Source organism: Spea bombifrons, chromosome 5, assembly GCF_027358695.1.
Source record: "Spea bombifrons isolate aSpeBom1 chromosome 5, aSpeBom1.2.pri, whole genome shotgun sequence".
Taxonomy (NCBI): Eukaryota; Metazoa; Chordata; class Amphibia; order Anura; family Pelobatidae; genus Spea; species Spea bombifrons.
Genome location: NC_071091.1, coordinates 35773860 through 35790211, shown reverse-complemented (window position 1 = coordinate 35790211; position 16352 = coordinate 35773860). Strand labels below are relative to the sequence as shown.

The following is a 16352-nucleotide window of genomic DNA, read 5'->3' as shown; positions in this document are numbered from 1 at the left end:
AAAACAGGATTCATTAAGAGCCCCGTCTATAATGCAAACGTTGAAGAATCACTATATCACCAATCACATTAATTATATGAGGGGGCCCAAGTAACTGCTTGATCTGCTTCAATGTCCTGTTGTTCTTCAATATAGAGGCCCTATAGGACTGATCACTTGAACCAGGATTTTGTCTTGTAAAGTGTGATGTGAAGTGGGAAATTGGAAACATTTGTCTTTAGTTAAACTTAGATTGAGGTCAAATTGTATTTAACAAAACTGACTCATTTTGTTACATGTAGCATAATTGTATTATTTGGCTCTTCCTTATATGAGTTGTCTATTTGTCCTCAAGGGATGTAATCCTGGAATAATTACATGATTTCTCTAATTAACAAGCTCACTAAATGTATCACAAACAAGTATAATCCCGAAAACCAGCTAGGCAGCTCTATTCTACGCAGGTTTACATTGGCTCTCCCTTTTTTTATTATTACACATATGGTTCTAATACACTTGTAGACTGCTGGCAAGACATGGACAACAGCATTTATTTTTTTATTTTTTACAGTGTTTGTTTATCATGTTATCTATAGTTACAAGGTCTCAAAAGAGACCATCCAGTAATATAAAAACTGTGATACAATAAGAGTCTAAGACAATGATGAATATTAAAATGTACAGTTTCCAAACGAAACATTTCCATTGAATATATATTATTAACTGCATAGCCAATTCTTTAATTTCATTTATTCAGTGTACTGCTGGGAAATGTTTTAGACCATGCACAGTAAAAATCACACCATCTGAACAGAAGGTGTGTTAATAAGTGGCTTAACCTCAGCCATAAATAAACACATTTTATATTTATTGTTATCAACAGACTGTGTGTTCAAAAGTAACGCAGTCTGCTCAGTAGAGCAGGGCTGCTTGAGGACCTCAAACAGGCCAGGAATTCCTGTCTAAAAATAAGCAAAAATGTCAACAGACTGTGGCCCTCGAGGGCTGGAGTTGTGCAGCATGCATTAGAGCATGCAGGTTGGGCAATACAACATCCACTTTGGACTAACCATTACAAAGAAATTTTGGGGAAAATATACACAACCCTCAGACTACCTTCAACTCACTGACTTTATTATATATAGATATATATATATATATATATATATATATATATATATATATATATATATTATGAAGGGCCAACACTAAGTGAGCTTCTACAACAAGAAGGGCTAAGCTGGCCCTACAGGTGAATCTGTGAGAATGTCCAAAAACCTTCCCCATGATAACAATGCATTACATTACACAGGGCAGGCTGACGAGTTTTAACCATTCGTAATGCATAGTGAGGGAATTTAATTCAATGGATTTGGGGCTCCATACTCTAATTTATCATTGGGTAGTTAGTGGTCCCTGTTAACAAACCACATGCTATTCTGCATTTTGTGTGTCTGAATGAGCTAATAAAAGTCTTTTGTGCTTAATGCTGTAAATATTTGCGTCTTATTGAAACACTGACTTTGTCCTGAACGAACACAAATGGCTCATGAAATCTTATTTTCTCTCTCTGGGCAATTCTTACAATCGGTGTTAAAAACTGCAGATAAGGGATTCCCGTACTTATCTAGTTAATAAACAGAATATAGTTGGATTGTGTAGTGAGGCGATGACATCACCGCAATGTCGAAGTGGTTACAGCAGGAATTATGGAGGACAGAGACTGAATTAAGTCCACCTGAAAGAAGAGTATAAATACCCATAATGCCCCAGTGACGAGTGATACTTGAAAAAGCCCAGTTGGAGGGTGAAACACGTTGTATAAGGAGAAGCAGAGTGGAACCTGAAAGACTTTTCTATTTATTTTTATTTGATTGTTTAAGTTTATTTATTTATTTATATATATATATATATATATATATATATATATATATATAATGCAAGTCTGCAGCTTTATGAAAGCACTCTCATATTGAAGGGAATTTTTTTTTTTGAATATCTTTTAAACAAATAAGTATTATTTATTACCGTATTTGCTCGATTATAAGACGAGGTTTTTTCCAGAGCAAATGCTCTGAAAAATACCCCTCGTCTTATAATCGGGGTCGTCTTCTAATCAGACCCCAAAAAAATGGCTGGGGCCATGCTGCTTACCGGTCGCGAGCAGCGTCTCTTCCGTTAGAAGCAGGAGGACAGGAAGCTTGTAGCTTCCTCACAGAACTCTATCTCCCCCTCCCTCCTCTGGGGGCGGGGCCAGAGAAGTTGCTGGTACAGCCGGTCCCCTGCAGAAGTCTTCGAGTGAGAGATCTGCAGTTCAGGTAAGGGGGTGGGGGAGGGTTTTTGGGTAAGTATGTGTGATTAATGTGTGAAGTATGTGTGATTAATGGAATGAATGAGTATTTAAATGTTTGTGAATGTGTGTTTGTGTGTGATAGCATGGATGTGTAAGGGGGGTGGGGGTTGTAGCATGGCATAGGGAGGCTGTAATCCCACTACTATCATCCCCAGGTTCCAGCATGTACTGGCTGCCTTGGCTTGATAGGAGTGTGATTGCTGTTAGCAGCAATCACACTCCTATCAAGCCAAGGCAGCCAGTACATGCTGGGTTAAAAGGCATATCATGGGGCTGAGTGGCATATAGGGGGTTAAAATGCATTTCTGGACCTCCAGAAATGCATTTTAACCCCCTATATGCCACTCAGCCCCATGATATGCATATATACCTCCAGAAATGCATTTTAACCCCCTATATGCCACTCAGCCCCATGATATGCCTTTTAACCCCCTATATGCCAGAGTGGCATATAGGGGTATAAGGCATATCATGGGGCAGAGTGGCAAATAGGGGGGGTATAAAGCATTTCTGGGGGCAGAGTGGCATAACTGGGGGGGGGGCAGGTTGGCAAATAAAAGGAAATTTAAAAAATATATTTACATGAATTAATATTTACTGGTAAAACTTTTTTTCCTATAGGGTCGTCTTATATTCAGGCTTTTTGTTTTTTTTCCTAAATTAATATTTTGATTTTGGGGGGTCGTCTTATAATCGGGGTCGTCTTATAATCGAGCAAATGCGGTAATCCTTCTCTGTCTCCATTGAACATATATCTACTTGAAGGAACTGGATCCAGGAAGTGAAGAATACAGCTACCCCAGGGGTCTCATTTCTACACAAAACATATGAGCAGTAGACTGCTCAACAAAGAGTGAGCTGCCATTGCCCACATTTAATTGAAATATATATTTTTTAACTATATTACACTTTGTTGTGTTTTTATATACATTCATATGGAGTTGTACATTTGGAATTGGCAATTTTTTATTTGTAACACTTGGACGCACTATCCTGAAATTGATTGCAGTTAATAAACAGGACTGATCTCCCGCTTGTGTGCGATTACTTGCATGCCTTCGCTTGGAATCATTAAATTGTTCACATAGTCCTCCATCTATGGGGGTGATTAGACCTGAAGGTCTATTATTTCTCCTTTGAACACGGGTTTGCTAAAGAGGAGAATCATGAATGATGAAGCCAATATTCTTGCAGAGTTTATTAAGCCATGTCAGTTACGATTGGCCGCACACATCTACTTTCACCTTAACAGCGCATAGACTTGCGTTCTACAGCAACATGTATCAGAGTTCCAATAATTGGTGGCATTAAATCACCTTAAAAAACCCAAAAAAAACATAGCATTCAATGCTCTGATTCAAACCTAGTAGTTTGAGTAGGACATTGGAGAACCTTCCAAAACAACAGCCACATGCCATAGGATGCTGCAGGGTTACCTCCACAACAGTCACACCAGAACATAGGGTAAAAAATGTCATAAGAATCCACAAATAATATGGATAAAATTCAGTTTTTTTAATGTTGGGTGAGCTACTGGGTTTTAATCATTTTGTAACAGTCAGCAAACAGCAGCTCAGCCTTGTCCGTACAGGTCCGGAGTGGCCATTAAGGGAGAAAAGTGCTTTAAAGCTTCTCTTTTAAGCATGAAGACACCCAGTGCAAGATTTACACACGGACAATTAAATGAATGGCCAGTAAACACCAATGACTTATCAAGGACATTGATGTCTGTGTACGGTACGGAAACTGCCCAAATCCTATAAATTATAGCTGATGACATTAAGTTCTGAGTAATCAGGAAGAGGGCAGAAGTTTCATAAAACACAATGGGGAAAATTAAAAAGGCAGGGGTTTGTATTTAATGGGTATGAAGTCTCTCGGGTTTTGCCTCCTATGTGGCCACCAAAAACAGTGATGCCATTAGAAAGCACAAGGAAAATGGTAAGTTGAATTAACCCCTTAAGCACAATGGGAAGTTCCTAAACCCATTGAAAACAATGCATTTTGAGCCCGTGCTTTGTCATTAAGGGGTTAATTTAGCATTGGTACACAGATCAATGACTGCTTGCATGAAAGATAATGATAACTTAGGGAAATAGTGCACAAACCACGACAAGCACGACACTCTAGATACAGCCGCACAATATTATTTATCCCAAATCAGAAAATATCCCATGCCTCACTTGGAGGGATCAGGAGTTAAGAATATTTGATGGAACTTGGTCTACTCTATTACAATGTTCTACAGCCTTTAAATGTCACAGTCTTGGTAAAGCCGTGCCCCCCCTAGCCACTTACACTACAACAAATATGTCCCTCTATGGGCACTTAAAATAATTATGTTCTACAGGCTGTTTTTCTTCAAGATACCACAATGATTATAAACCTCTGGCAAAGGTTACATTTCAAGGACATCACTGCCTTTCTCTATGACACAGCTAGAGTCATGCGTGCTCATCAGCATGTATCAGGCCTTAGTGTTCACGCAACTCCGGCATGCAAGCAGGAAACCTAAGCATTTAGAACCCTGGGCACAAGTGTTCTTCTCTGGCTATTTAAAATGAGGACATTTGTCTTGCGCATTGCAATAGTAATTCCTCAACATAATGCCATCTGTAGGCAGACCATTTAAAAAGATAACCTTGATTCCGGATTTTAGTTTGGACAGTGTGGTTATATAAAGATATCGCCTGCACTCTCGTATGAGATATTATTATTAAGACACAGAAAGAGTTTTACATTCCTATTACTTATAAATCGTGTTAAATGGAAACCCGTTGAATAGGTCAATAGGTCGTCTATGCAGTAGTTAAATGTGTTGTCACGTATTATTGGAATAGACTCAAAAATTGCTTAGAAAGGAGAGCTGGCCAGAAAAATGCCATGTCTCTTGTATTGGCAACCAAGCTCCTGAAGCCCAGCTAGCAGAAATGTTTGTACCACAAAGTGCCAAGAGGCAGCACGCAATAAGAGGCATGTTAATAATGGCAACTGTATATAATAAACATATTATACAACACAAGTATTTCCCACGGTGAACAAAATGGCTGATCAAAAAACAGAAAACGGCCACGTGTTATATCCAAATATAAACATTTGTTCCTTGTTGTTTATATCCTCGTATTTGCAAGATCCTTGTCTTTATAATATAAATGTATTACCTAATTGTTCAAGTTACAAACAATCCAATCCTTAAACTAAGCTTAAACTATTAATTCTACATGCAAAATTGGAAAGCTCTGACTATATAATTTAGAGGACTAAGTTATCTTTTGCATGATAAGATGTTCAACACCATATATTTCAAGCATACTTGGATATTTTGCTAAACGAAAAGAAAAATAACTGAAATAAGACTTATTCTGTCCTTCTGTAAATAGTTCATGATATTATTACTACTAAGGTTGAAGCTGATGAGATATTTACTCAGCGTTCCAACTTTTTGGTTTTACACCGGTGGCCTTGATTTTTAATATACCCAATCCTTTATGAATAATGAATGTAGAGTCATATGATCAAGAGAAGTATGGCAATTTTTTTTTTAATTATAACTTTTTATTGTTCAACCTTTTATTGAGTAGATATATACGCTACCCCACCACCCTTTCTCCAGACATGGAATGTGCTAGTGGTGCAGCAGGTCATGGTTTCACAGCCACACTGGAGATTTCTCTAGTGTTGTGAGCTCTGTGCCTTTTCACTGTGTGCTGTGGGCCTTGCTCTAGCCTATATAAGCCTGCAGTATTCCTTTGCCCCCGTGTTTTGCTCTGGCTGCCAAGTGTGTTCATGTGTATGGTCTGGCTTTGTGTGACTACCCTTTCGGCTCTGGATTCCTGGCTATTGTACCCCGAAGCTGACTTCCTTATTCCTGACTCGGACTCGTCGGACTACCCGGACTACCCGTCCTGGATTTCTGACTCCGACCGGTCTATAGGACTACAATTTTGCATTACTTACTACTTTGTTTATTCAATAAAGGATTTTATATTTTTGTGTCAGTCTGGATCCTGGTCCCTGAAAGTTCAGCAGTAGCCCCAGAGCAAGCAGCAATCTCACACTCTACCTGGTTGGACACCCATGACCCAATACATCTTAGATCAGAGCTGTCATAATGGTGAATCTATGGCATGTGTGCCACAATGGCCATACCAAGGCCACTGCTGTACCAAGCGGCCAGGTTGACAACCGACTTGTTTTTTTAAACCGGCGCAAAATAAAGGGAGCACAAGGTAATAGGCCTCTGTTTCACTGCTCTCTCATGAAGCATGCCAGCTATTGATGGTGAAGGTTGGGATATGACACCGCTCAGTACTGAAGCCGCATACATCACGACAGAGAAATAAAACAGAGGTTTGTAGAACAGATATTGCGCTCCCAATAAAAGGAATTAAGAAAGGTAAGAGATGGGGAGAAAGGGGAGAGAGACATAGTGAGAAATAGAACAGACAAAAAGAAAATAGAGATATAAAGAGAGATATAGGGGAGAGATAAAGAGAAAAGAGAGAGATAGAGAGAAGGGGAGATAATGAGGAAGAGGAGAGGTGGGGAGATGATGAGGAAGAGGAGAGGTGGCAGCAGCAGCACATGGACCCCATCTGAGAAGCCACCAACACCTTGTACCCATACATATATTTATAGACTTAGATTAAACAGGACAGATGCAAGGTGTTTACATCTACATGTACTGTATATGCGAGTATATGCTTGTGTGTGTGTTGTGGGGGGTTTTACTGGAAGACGAAAACGACAGTTCTCTACACAGGGGTAGGCACCAACATGCTAGGATTAGCAATATATATTATATAATATTCACAAAGAACGCTGTATTGTCAGGTAATATTATGATGCTAGAGACATGTATCTTATATAACGATCTCCAGGATAGAGGAAAAAAAAGTTTGTGTTTTCCCCAATCTCTCCATTTGGATTTCTTCCCCAGAAACAAGTCCAAGGCCACATAGTAGCCTTCTTTCACAAATCAAATCACATTGCATCAGTAATGTTGCAATATCCTCCATTAATCAAACTTGACTTATTTGCCACCTTCTTCTACAATTTCGCTCTGCTCTTCAATAGTGTATTTAAGTACCTCGGGACTTCTAGCAGAACACTTGTCAACTGACTTTAAGGTGACATTACAAATTAAACTTAGAGGCTTCTCCAACAAGCCCAAAGGTATCCGATCATAGATTTCGTTTAACGGTACAGCTTAAATTGGCCTTTAACTAGTACAATAAAGAGTTCCAGCATTGAGCTGTGCTAATAAGACAACAAAGTATGTCACATAAATATAATGTGCTGTAGCTTGAAAGAAAACTCTGTAAGGGTGACATTACAAGCAGACTACATTACAGTGAATAAGACACCAATAGCTTTGTTTTAATCAATTGATTTTTTAAATTATTATTATTTAAAAGACTTGGCTGCCTATTTAGTTTATTCTAGAAATTAGATGGCGGGTTACATGTGCTCCCTATTACAAAAGTATACGGTATTACAAAACTTTTTATATTAAGTATCAATACCTACTGTTAACTCTTTCCTGCCTCTACATATTCCCCTTTTGTAAGAGTGCACAACAGAAACTGAACATTTTTTTACTTTACTTTACTTTTTTGCTTTAGCCAATTAGGATACCTATGGAAGGCCAGGTTTACATAAACTGTAAGGGACAGTTGTCCACGCTTCGAAGACAACTCCACACAGACGGGGGTCTCAGAAGACCCCCATACACATGTACACAAACTACTCCTATCAGAGCAGTCAATCAGTGGCACAAAACCTCTGACTATGGAGGGGGTGGGAAGCTGCAGCTTCTTCCCTAGCACTTTTTTTTTCTCCAACTTTGGACAATGCAGTAGACAGTATGTACAGTGTGCTTTCATATTGATTGTTTAGGGGTACAGATTCGATATATATATATATATATATATATATATATATATATATATATATATATATATAGAAAGCAAGACAATGTGGGTACCTGCAGTGAAATTGCAGGAGCCGTAGCTACCCAGCTGGTAGGATTTATCCGGCACTGAAGATCTAAGGGTTAATTCCTTAGTGATTTCATAATTCTTCAAATGCCTATGGTACAGTACACTGCATCTTGTGGGCAGTGTTAAAAATAAGTTGGATAAATAACAGAAATAAACTCAGTTCTGCACCTGTTTGTGGTGTATACAGTGAAAGTTATTATAGACAGCAAACGTTCTCTAAACGTTGTCACTGATTAACCATTGCCCTGTTTAACACTTTGAGCAACAAAGAAGTGGGGCGCAGCAAGGCTTACTTAAAACATAATTCAGGTGCAAAGTTTGAAAAAGGGTCTTATCACGAAGCAAGCCATACTGTAATAAGCAGGACCATTCCATTAGTTGCTATGGTGATAAGACCACTTTTTAAACTTTCATCAACATGATTTCTATACATGGCCCCCAATGTAATGCAACTTGTTTACACTAAACAGAGAACAATCCAACTAATTCATCATTATTGTATCCTACTGAATTCGCCAAGTGAGCTCAACAGACCTTCCACCAAGATGGGGTGATGAAAAATATTTAACATACTACGATACATATAAAAAGGCCTGATGGAAAATAAATACACATTACAGTAACCTTAAGAGCTCCATAAAAAAAACTACACTGGATTAAATCAATTCCTCTGTGATTACGGCATCCTACAGTCCAAGACACTGCAACTGGCCTCATTGTGTCTGAACGGCAGGAAACATGGCACACGACTCGCTCGCATTGTCTGTGCCTACTCATTCAAATATAGTTGTCTGGAAAACACTTCACTTTCCCTATGACTTGCATGCAAATATCACGCAAGCTCATAGGAACCGCCGATCATAAAACAAATGCCTTTTGTTTCATTCATGCGCCATTACTGTGCTAAAGGAAGGATTCTGCCAGTTACTCCTCTGCAATGCTTTGCAAAAGAAATGACATCAGAGCATGTGGGGTGACAGCATGCAAGGGCGTTTCAAGACATATCAAAGGGTAATGGTATCGCTGACATGCTATTGATCATGAATGGGTTAACGCCATCAATGTTGAGCACACGCAAAATCCCAACACATGGACAAGGTGATGACAATAAAGAGAAACTCAGAAGTGACCATGATTTGCTCTAATTCACCCTATGAGTGCCAGAATGACATTACAACAATCCACAATGATCTCACCCTCGCACTATAAGCAGCATGAAGGCACTTCTGTTCAGCAGCCATAAGGGAGCTGGAATAATATAAAACCCACACACCCCCTTCTGTTCTCTCTAAGCGCCTTTCCTTATAGAAAATCCCAATTTACATTTTCCAAGATATAATTCTTCGGCAATCGCCAGTCAAGAAATGTTATTACCATCTGCACAGTCCTCGTAACACCAGTCCAGTGCGTAGTAATCCTCTTCTATAAATTTCTGCATAGTCAGTGTCCCTTATGCGAACAGAGAACGGACTTCAGGTTTCTCTGAGGTCAAGTGAAGCGAAGCCAGGCCTGCCTGCACTTACTATCCCCTGGTATGAAGAAAAACTCATGGGATCCAGACACCATGCAATAATACATCCTCAACATAACATAAAACAGGAGGGGGGAAGGAATGAAGAAGGTGGATTCAGAGGGTTGTGGGGAACTGCATCGGCAGCATGCTCTGATTAAAGGAAAAGATCACTGTAGGAGCTCTCTAGAGGGGAGTGAGCACGATTGCCCTATCAATAAGCTCAGATGCTGACGTCAGGGGCACACATCACCAACACTAGTCTCTCGCTTAGCCGTTCCCTTCCGCTCGCATCCCAGCACATCACTTAGCCGAGTGGTTTCCATGGAGACAAGCTGGCCGGGAAGTGATGCCGATGCAGAGAACATCTCTGGCTGGGGCTGACTTTAGAGGAGTTGATGGGCAACTATTTACAAGCAGCAGATAATAAGATGCTCATTAAAAGTTCATGTATAGAAGCCAGTGCTTACTGTTGGGAATGTTTATTCAAACTGTAATTTGCAGGATTCCTAATTTTAGATTCCACAACACCACACTATCTTGCAGATTTGTTACATATTCTTTCTTAATTAAGTCCTGCTACTATTGTCCTTTCCTCTAAAGACTTAACAGACAGCGGGTCCTCTTTGAAGACTGAAGCATTCTCTTTTCCAACACAAGGCAGCATGGTAAGAGGTCAGGGTGTTAGTGTAGGGAATTGGGCCAAGATAGAAGACCTCAATGCATACAAAAAAACACTAAAAGCTGTAACAAACATTTAACTTTGGGAAAACCCATTGAACAGAAAACACTACCATATTTTAATTTTTTTTAAGTGACAATAGAATTAAAACGGGACTAACTATGATGGGAATTCCGCTTTAAAATGTAAACCTCTCTTAAAGTAATGGTTTTGAGCCCGCACCGCACAAGAAAATCTGGAGTTCCTCATTGTAAGTTAACAAAACACTAGGCCATCGGGACATATGATAGAAAAAAAAAGCACTGAATATTTGCGAACTTGGCCAAATGCAGTGTTATAGGGTAGCATGCAACGTATATCTTTACATCCATAATGCAATGTAAACAAGAGCCTTCATGTATTTATACATATACGCTTCCTGCTCGTCTCTCCAAATAAAATCTCCTGGAGACTGACTATTCACAACTTTAAGTGATGACAGCCAACTCCCACTTTCTGATGAACAATGGCTACATATTTTAAGGTAACTATTTCTGGCCTAGATCTGTTGGCTTTATGATAAACATAGGCTTAGTGAATCTCTTATGACATCAATAGAATGATTATTGGTGAGTACTGTGTTTCCTAGAGTGACTCACGTTTCCATGGAAATAATTGTAAATAAAGTACAGACAGATCTCATGCACAGATATGGGGGGTAAACACATAACAGAGATCGGGAAGGTCATTAAGTATAGGGAGAGGAAAATTCTGCGGAAATCTATTTCAGACTTTAAGTGGAGCCTCGGCCATAATAACCAACTCAGATAACGATATTCAGAGAGGAAAAAAGCACTGCTTTTGTGTACCAAACAATTAAACTGTTAAACCCCTCCATCATTGCTGATAGCATTGACTTTAACCATTCCACTTCCAACGGTAAATAAAAGGTCCATTACTATATTACTTCAAATAGGAAAGGTTTACTTTACTGAGGGTATAGTAAGTAAGTGGAACAGCCTCCCAGCACGAGAGGAGACCAAGAAATGATTAAATCAGGAAACAGAGAGGGCAGTCTGCTGCTGCTCTGGAGCTGAAGTTTCTTCCACAGTAAGTGTTTTCTTAAACTTGCTATTTTTTGTTGATGGGGCTGCATGAGACACTGAAGTCCCTTTTAAATGCTGTGCACAGGCTTTCAGAAATAGCATGAACAAGACAAATTCGGCACAAAAGGACATCCCCCACCTTGAACACGTAAACACCTGCAAGTACTACAGTTGCCAGAACTGTATCAGTGTTAATGTAATTTTAATTCTCTATACACCTGTATGCCAGGGTGCATGAAGTCCCACATGTCAGGTACACTAATCTCAGGCTATAATGATTAATTTCTGTGGTGGCAGGAAGCCACTTGGACAGGTGGAGAAAAAGCCAAAGCTGCTAAATGTCATTCTTCTAGCTGAGACATTAAGGCACAAGGGCAGTTGGCCCAGCAATGTGCAGTCAAAAGTCTAAATCCACAGGGTTCTGAGCTATGGAAACAAAAAGTGCAACCCACATAATTTTATTCATACTCATTTTATACGCACATTGGAGTCCATTTTGCATGAGGTCCAGTATGTTTTACTAAATATAAGTATGGGGTTAGACCTCTGTTTGCTGAGATTTTATGCTAGCCAGGATCAACTGTGACACCTTGAGTGGCTCGGTACCTTACACCCTCATACACATACCTGGGACCATCCAGGCTCCAGCTTGGGCATGGAGCGTGCCGCAACACTGCTCCCAAAACCTGGAGTTTCCCCATGGTGACCCTACCTGGGAACTCTCTGGGTTTGGCCTGAAAACACTGAGAGAAGTACCACTTCTCCAGGTCAACACCTGGATTTTCCAGGTTGCGGGAGCTTGACACATCCCACTCAACATCCGTTTCCCCTTTAAATGGGGTGGTTGTTGACTGACATCAGTGGGCAGTCTTGGCCACGTCCCACAAGAGTAGGCTCTGGGTAGCCAGAGCCTATAAGTTCCCAGGTATGGTAGTGAGACCACAGCAGAGTCCCCAGGTATGCTTTTTCCAAATTAGCTATCAAACTATCAGTAAGCCATGGCTGATTTGAGCAAGAATAGATACGGGTCCAAAAAGCTAAACAGTCTGTTCATTCACATGACTTTGAAGTGGTTTGAAACTGGAAGCCAAGATCACTAAAATAACATTAACAGACTTACAGAAATATTTGAGGGTCTCTTCAATTTGCTCTGTAGTCAGGTCAATGTTGGCATCAGGAGAAATAAGTGGCGTTTGGAGCCAGTCGTCGTGGTCATACCCGTAGATGGTATCCGCTCTTAGCTTGTAATGGGGCAGCTGTTCCTCCAGCAGGCTGATGATTTCAACTTCCGGAAGGTCAGTACTGTTGCACACATCTACAGAAACAAAACACACTTATCAGTACCCAAGCATGCCATGATGAATGGAAAATAAGGATATTATTAGAATAGCTTTCAACATTGCAGCTTGGAAAAGCCCCATCAGCAACCCACCCTCAAGGTTGCAGCCATTTCTTTCCACCTCCCCAGATGCAGGATATACTCTGCACCCCTTCTCCTCCTCATCCTACTCATCAGCATAGTCTGTGGATTCTTTCCAGTCCCTTGGACTCACTTTACTGAGCACCCGAAAGTGACATTACTTCCTGGGGCACAGTATGCAAGACAAAGGTTATTGTGGAGGGGAAAGACCTGCTGCATCACAGGATGACTGAGCAGGGCCTCCAACACCACAAGTTAGAGAACGCCCTGATTACCATCAAGCAGATTACCATTTTCGAATAAGAATTATAGTTAAAAAAAAAAAAAAAAAAAAAAAATCCTATTCTTAATTTGTAAAAGTGTAATTATCCAGGAGGCATATATAGGAGATTCTATATTTCCAAAGGATAAGATGAAAATCAATAATGTGTCTAGTTTAAAGCACCGATGGTTTAGATTCCACGCAGCACACTCTCTGTCTTACTGGAATGGTAGGGGCTGGCAGATTGAAGAGGCTGGGAAACAATAGTCTATGATGCATGATCATATGAAAGTATCTGGAGAATATTAATGAAATACATTTGTCCTCCAGTTACCAACAAGTTCACTAGCTTTTTTTCTTCTTATAGCATCACAAGTCAAAGAAAGCATTATATTTCACAAGCCACAGTACCACATGATAAGCACTCTAATTACTTGCAGTGTTTCTGACAGCGGTGTGTTTGGGCCTAGACTTAGCAGGTCTTGGGCTAATCAGGGCGAAGAAGCGGCATTGTTTAGTCATAGAATATCCTATCCCAGTGCTTCTCTTGTTTCAATGATACAGAAACCATAAGCATAAAGGGGAGCAACAATCTATTTGCCCCTTGCTAAGGACAAAATGGTTGGGCAAGCCTACTTGCCCAAGCAACTCTTGAGGGCAGCCCTTTCAAGAAAAGTAAAAAAAAAAACACATTGCATCCTGGCATACAACAGGCACATGAGGGAGTAGATCTTGTAGGCCAGTGCATAATACCATACCTTGTGCGTCGCAAATCAAATAACTGGGATATAAATGGTGGCAATATATTTAATTTAAATGGCCGTGTACAACTTACACATTTTGTACAAAAAAAACCCCAAAAACTTGTATATAGAGGGCATATAGCTTCCTAGATTACCAGATAAACGCATTTACCCATATTCTATTGGTCCCCTACTTCTGCTCAACTGCCTGTAAACAAGCACTTCTAAAACGTTGCAGAGTGCGCTACAAAAGAGGCATTAGGACGGAGTCTATCTACCACCAACCTTCATGTCCTCCTCTGCCAGGCCTGTGTGTAGAATGTTTTAGCCAACAGCACACAACTTGAATATTGGTAAACCAATAGCTAAAGCAGCATCCAGTAACATAAGGTGCATGAAAAAAACTACTCCTTAAGCCAGCAGAAAATGTATAATATAGCATCATAAACCCCAAAAAATGCTGAAAAACTACTCTTAGGTTTATCATAAATGTATGGCAAAATGGCAGCATGAAATGGCTGAAAGGACACCAAATAAAATACCCTGGGTAATAATTGGGGTAAATTTAATTGTCAAAAAATAATAATACTTCCACAAACTTTGAAAAAGACGGGTGGTAGAATTGTGCATAAAAAGTGTTAATATTACCATTTGAAATACCCTACTTCCCAAAATGTATGGTTTGATTGGGTAAACTTAAGTGACCGGCTTCAAAAACGTCCCAAATAGGACATGGGTGTAGTATGACCAGATATTAAAACCACAAGTCAGAAAATGAGCTTGCCCCAAATGTGGCCTTTTAGCCCCCAAACAACCCAACAAACCTAAGCATGGCTAGTATCCCTTTACTCACGGCATGGCACTGAACAAAAATGTTGGGGTTTTTGAAACATTCAAATGGATGGGAAAAATAGTGAAAAAGTCTTTATTAGTATTATTTTTTTCCGTTTTAGATGTTTTTTGTTTTTTTTTTGCTCTTAATGTGCAAGCAGTGTCTCTTGCTGGAGTGGCCACAGGAAGCAGGAAACCAGAGGAGTCACATGACTGCTCTGTTCCTCCTCCCAGTGGGCGGGACAAGAGAAGTTTGTGCAGAGACAGACAGAGAAAGAAGCAGCAGGGCCCCTATGGAAGTCTGCGTGTGAGAGAGATGCAGTGCAGGTAAGGGGGTGAAGGAGGATGAATGAGTGTGTGTGTGTGATAGCATGGTTGTGTATCATGCCAAGTCAGCCAGTACATGCTGGAACCTGGGTATGTCTGGGCAGGACTGTGATTGGTGTCAACTCAAGTGCTGGGGCAAAGTGTGAGACTGAGTGCTGGGACAAAGTGTGAGACTGAGTGCTGGGACAAAGTGTGAGACTGAGTGCTGGGCAAAGTGTGGGTCCTGGGGCAAAGTACTGGGGCAAAGTGTGGGTGCTGGGGCAAAGTGCTGGGGCAAAAAAAGTCCTGGCTCCTAAGTAAATCTGAGCAAAATTCTCACTGCTTTTTAAAACTAGACTTCATTTCATCAACCTGTAATAAGATTCACTAACCATGTAAAAAAAATGCTTCAATTATGCATAGAAATAAAAAAAATACTATATTTGGCTAAAAGCTATTAGGAAAAACATAATTTTAAAACATATAAGTCTTACTCTTATAAAGACAAACAAGAAGTGAGTGACTTTATATTCTATAATAATACACAGGCATTCCAGTAGTTTATTAAACACGGATGAGATTTAGCACCAAAAGAATTCACAGAGTGTCCAATTACACTGTAAAGTCAGAAATATAATTTTAGTGTCTTTCTTTAAATGTTCTTTCAGTCTTCTACTTACTCATTTTGTGTGAGGGAAGATTTCCTTGACCTCCTGGCTGTTAGACGGTCACATTTTCCATTTGTCTGTAATACCAGCTACCCAGAAGCGACACATGCAGACACTGCTGCCAGTGCAGAGTTTGGCTGTCACATGGACCTATGAATCTACTGACTAAACATAGCTAGAACAAAGCTGGGTCACTGACAGAGGGTCCTGCTCATCCACTATTTCACCCTAACTAAAAATGGCTGCCCTTTCAGATACAGCCAGATTCTCCGACAGGCTTGCTGGAAGACTGGGCAGAGTCTCTACATTCCTGTACACGAATGCAGCTTTTGGCAGACTTAACTCGTACCGAGTTCATCTAACTAAAGCATTTTTAATATCACATGCAAAATATAAAATAGAATATCATCTTCACAGCTTTTTTTGCTGTTTATTGAAACTACTGAGATCTGTGACAAATGTGGCGGTACTAGCATATCTGTTTACTTTTAAAAAGCTTTTTTAGCTTCTA

General features: G+C 40.0%; 1 protein-coding gene across 12 annotated transcripts in view; it reads right to left on the bottom strand.

The window, feature by feature from the left end:
- Window positions 1-16352, bottom strand: part of TRAK1 (trafficking kinesin protein 1) — a 69135-nt gene that overhangs the window by 36851 nt on the left and 15932 nt on the right. For 3 of the 12 annotated variants that reach the window (XM_053468444.1, XM_053468446.1, XM_053468451.1), the window contains exon 2: window positions 12732-12926. Coding sequence is in view for 9 of the 12 variants with exons in the window: in XM_053468438.1 (XP_053324413.1) it covers window positions 12732-12926; window positions 15854-15857 (199 nt within the window). In the remaining 3 variants the exon portion in view is untranslated. Of the gene's footprint in view, window positions 1-9708; window positions 9964-12731; window positions 12927-15853; window positions 16148-16352 lie in introns of those variants that run through there. The other 9 variants (XM_053468438.1, XM_053468441.1, XM_053468448.1 and 6 more) reach the window with 7 other exon arrangements.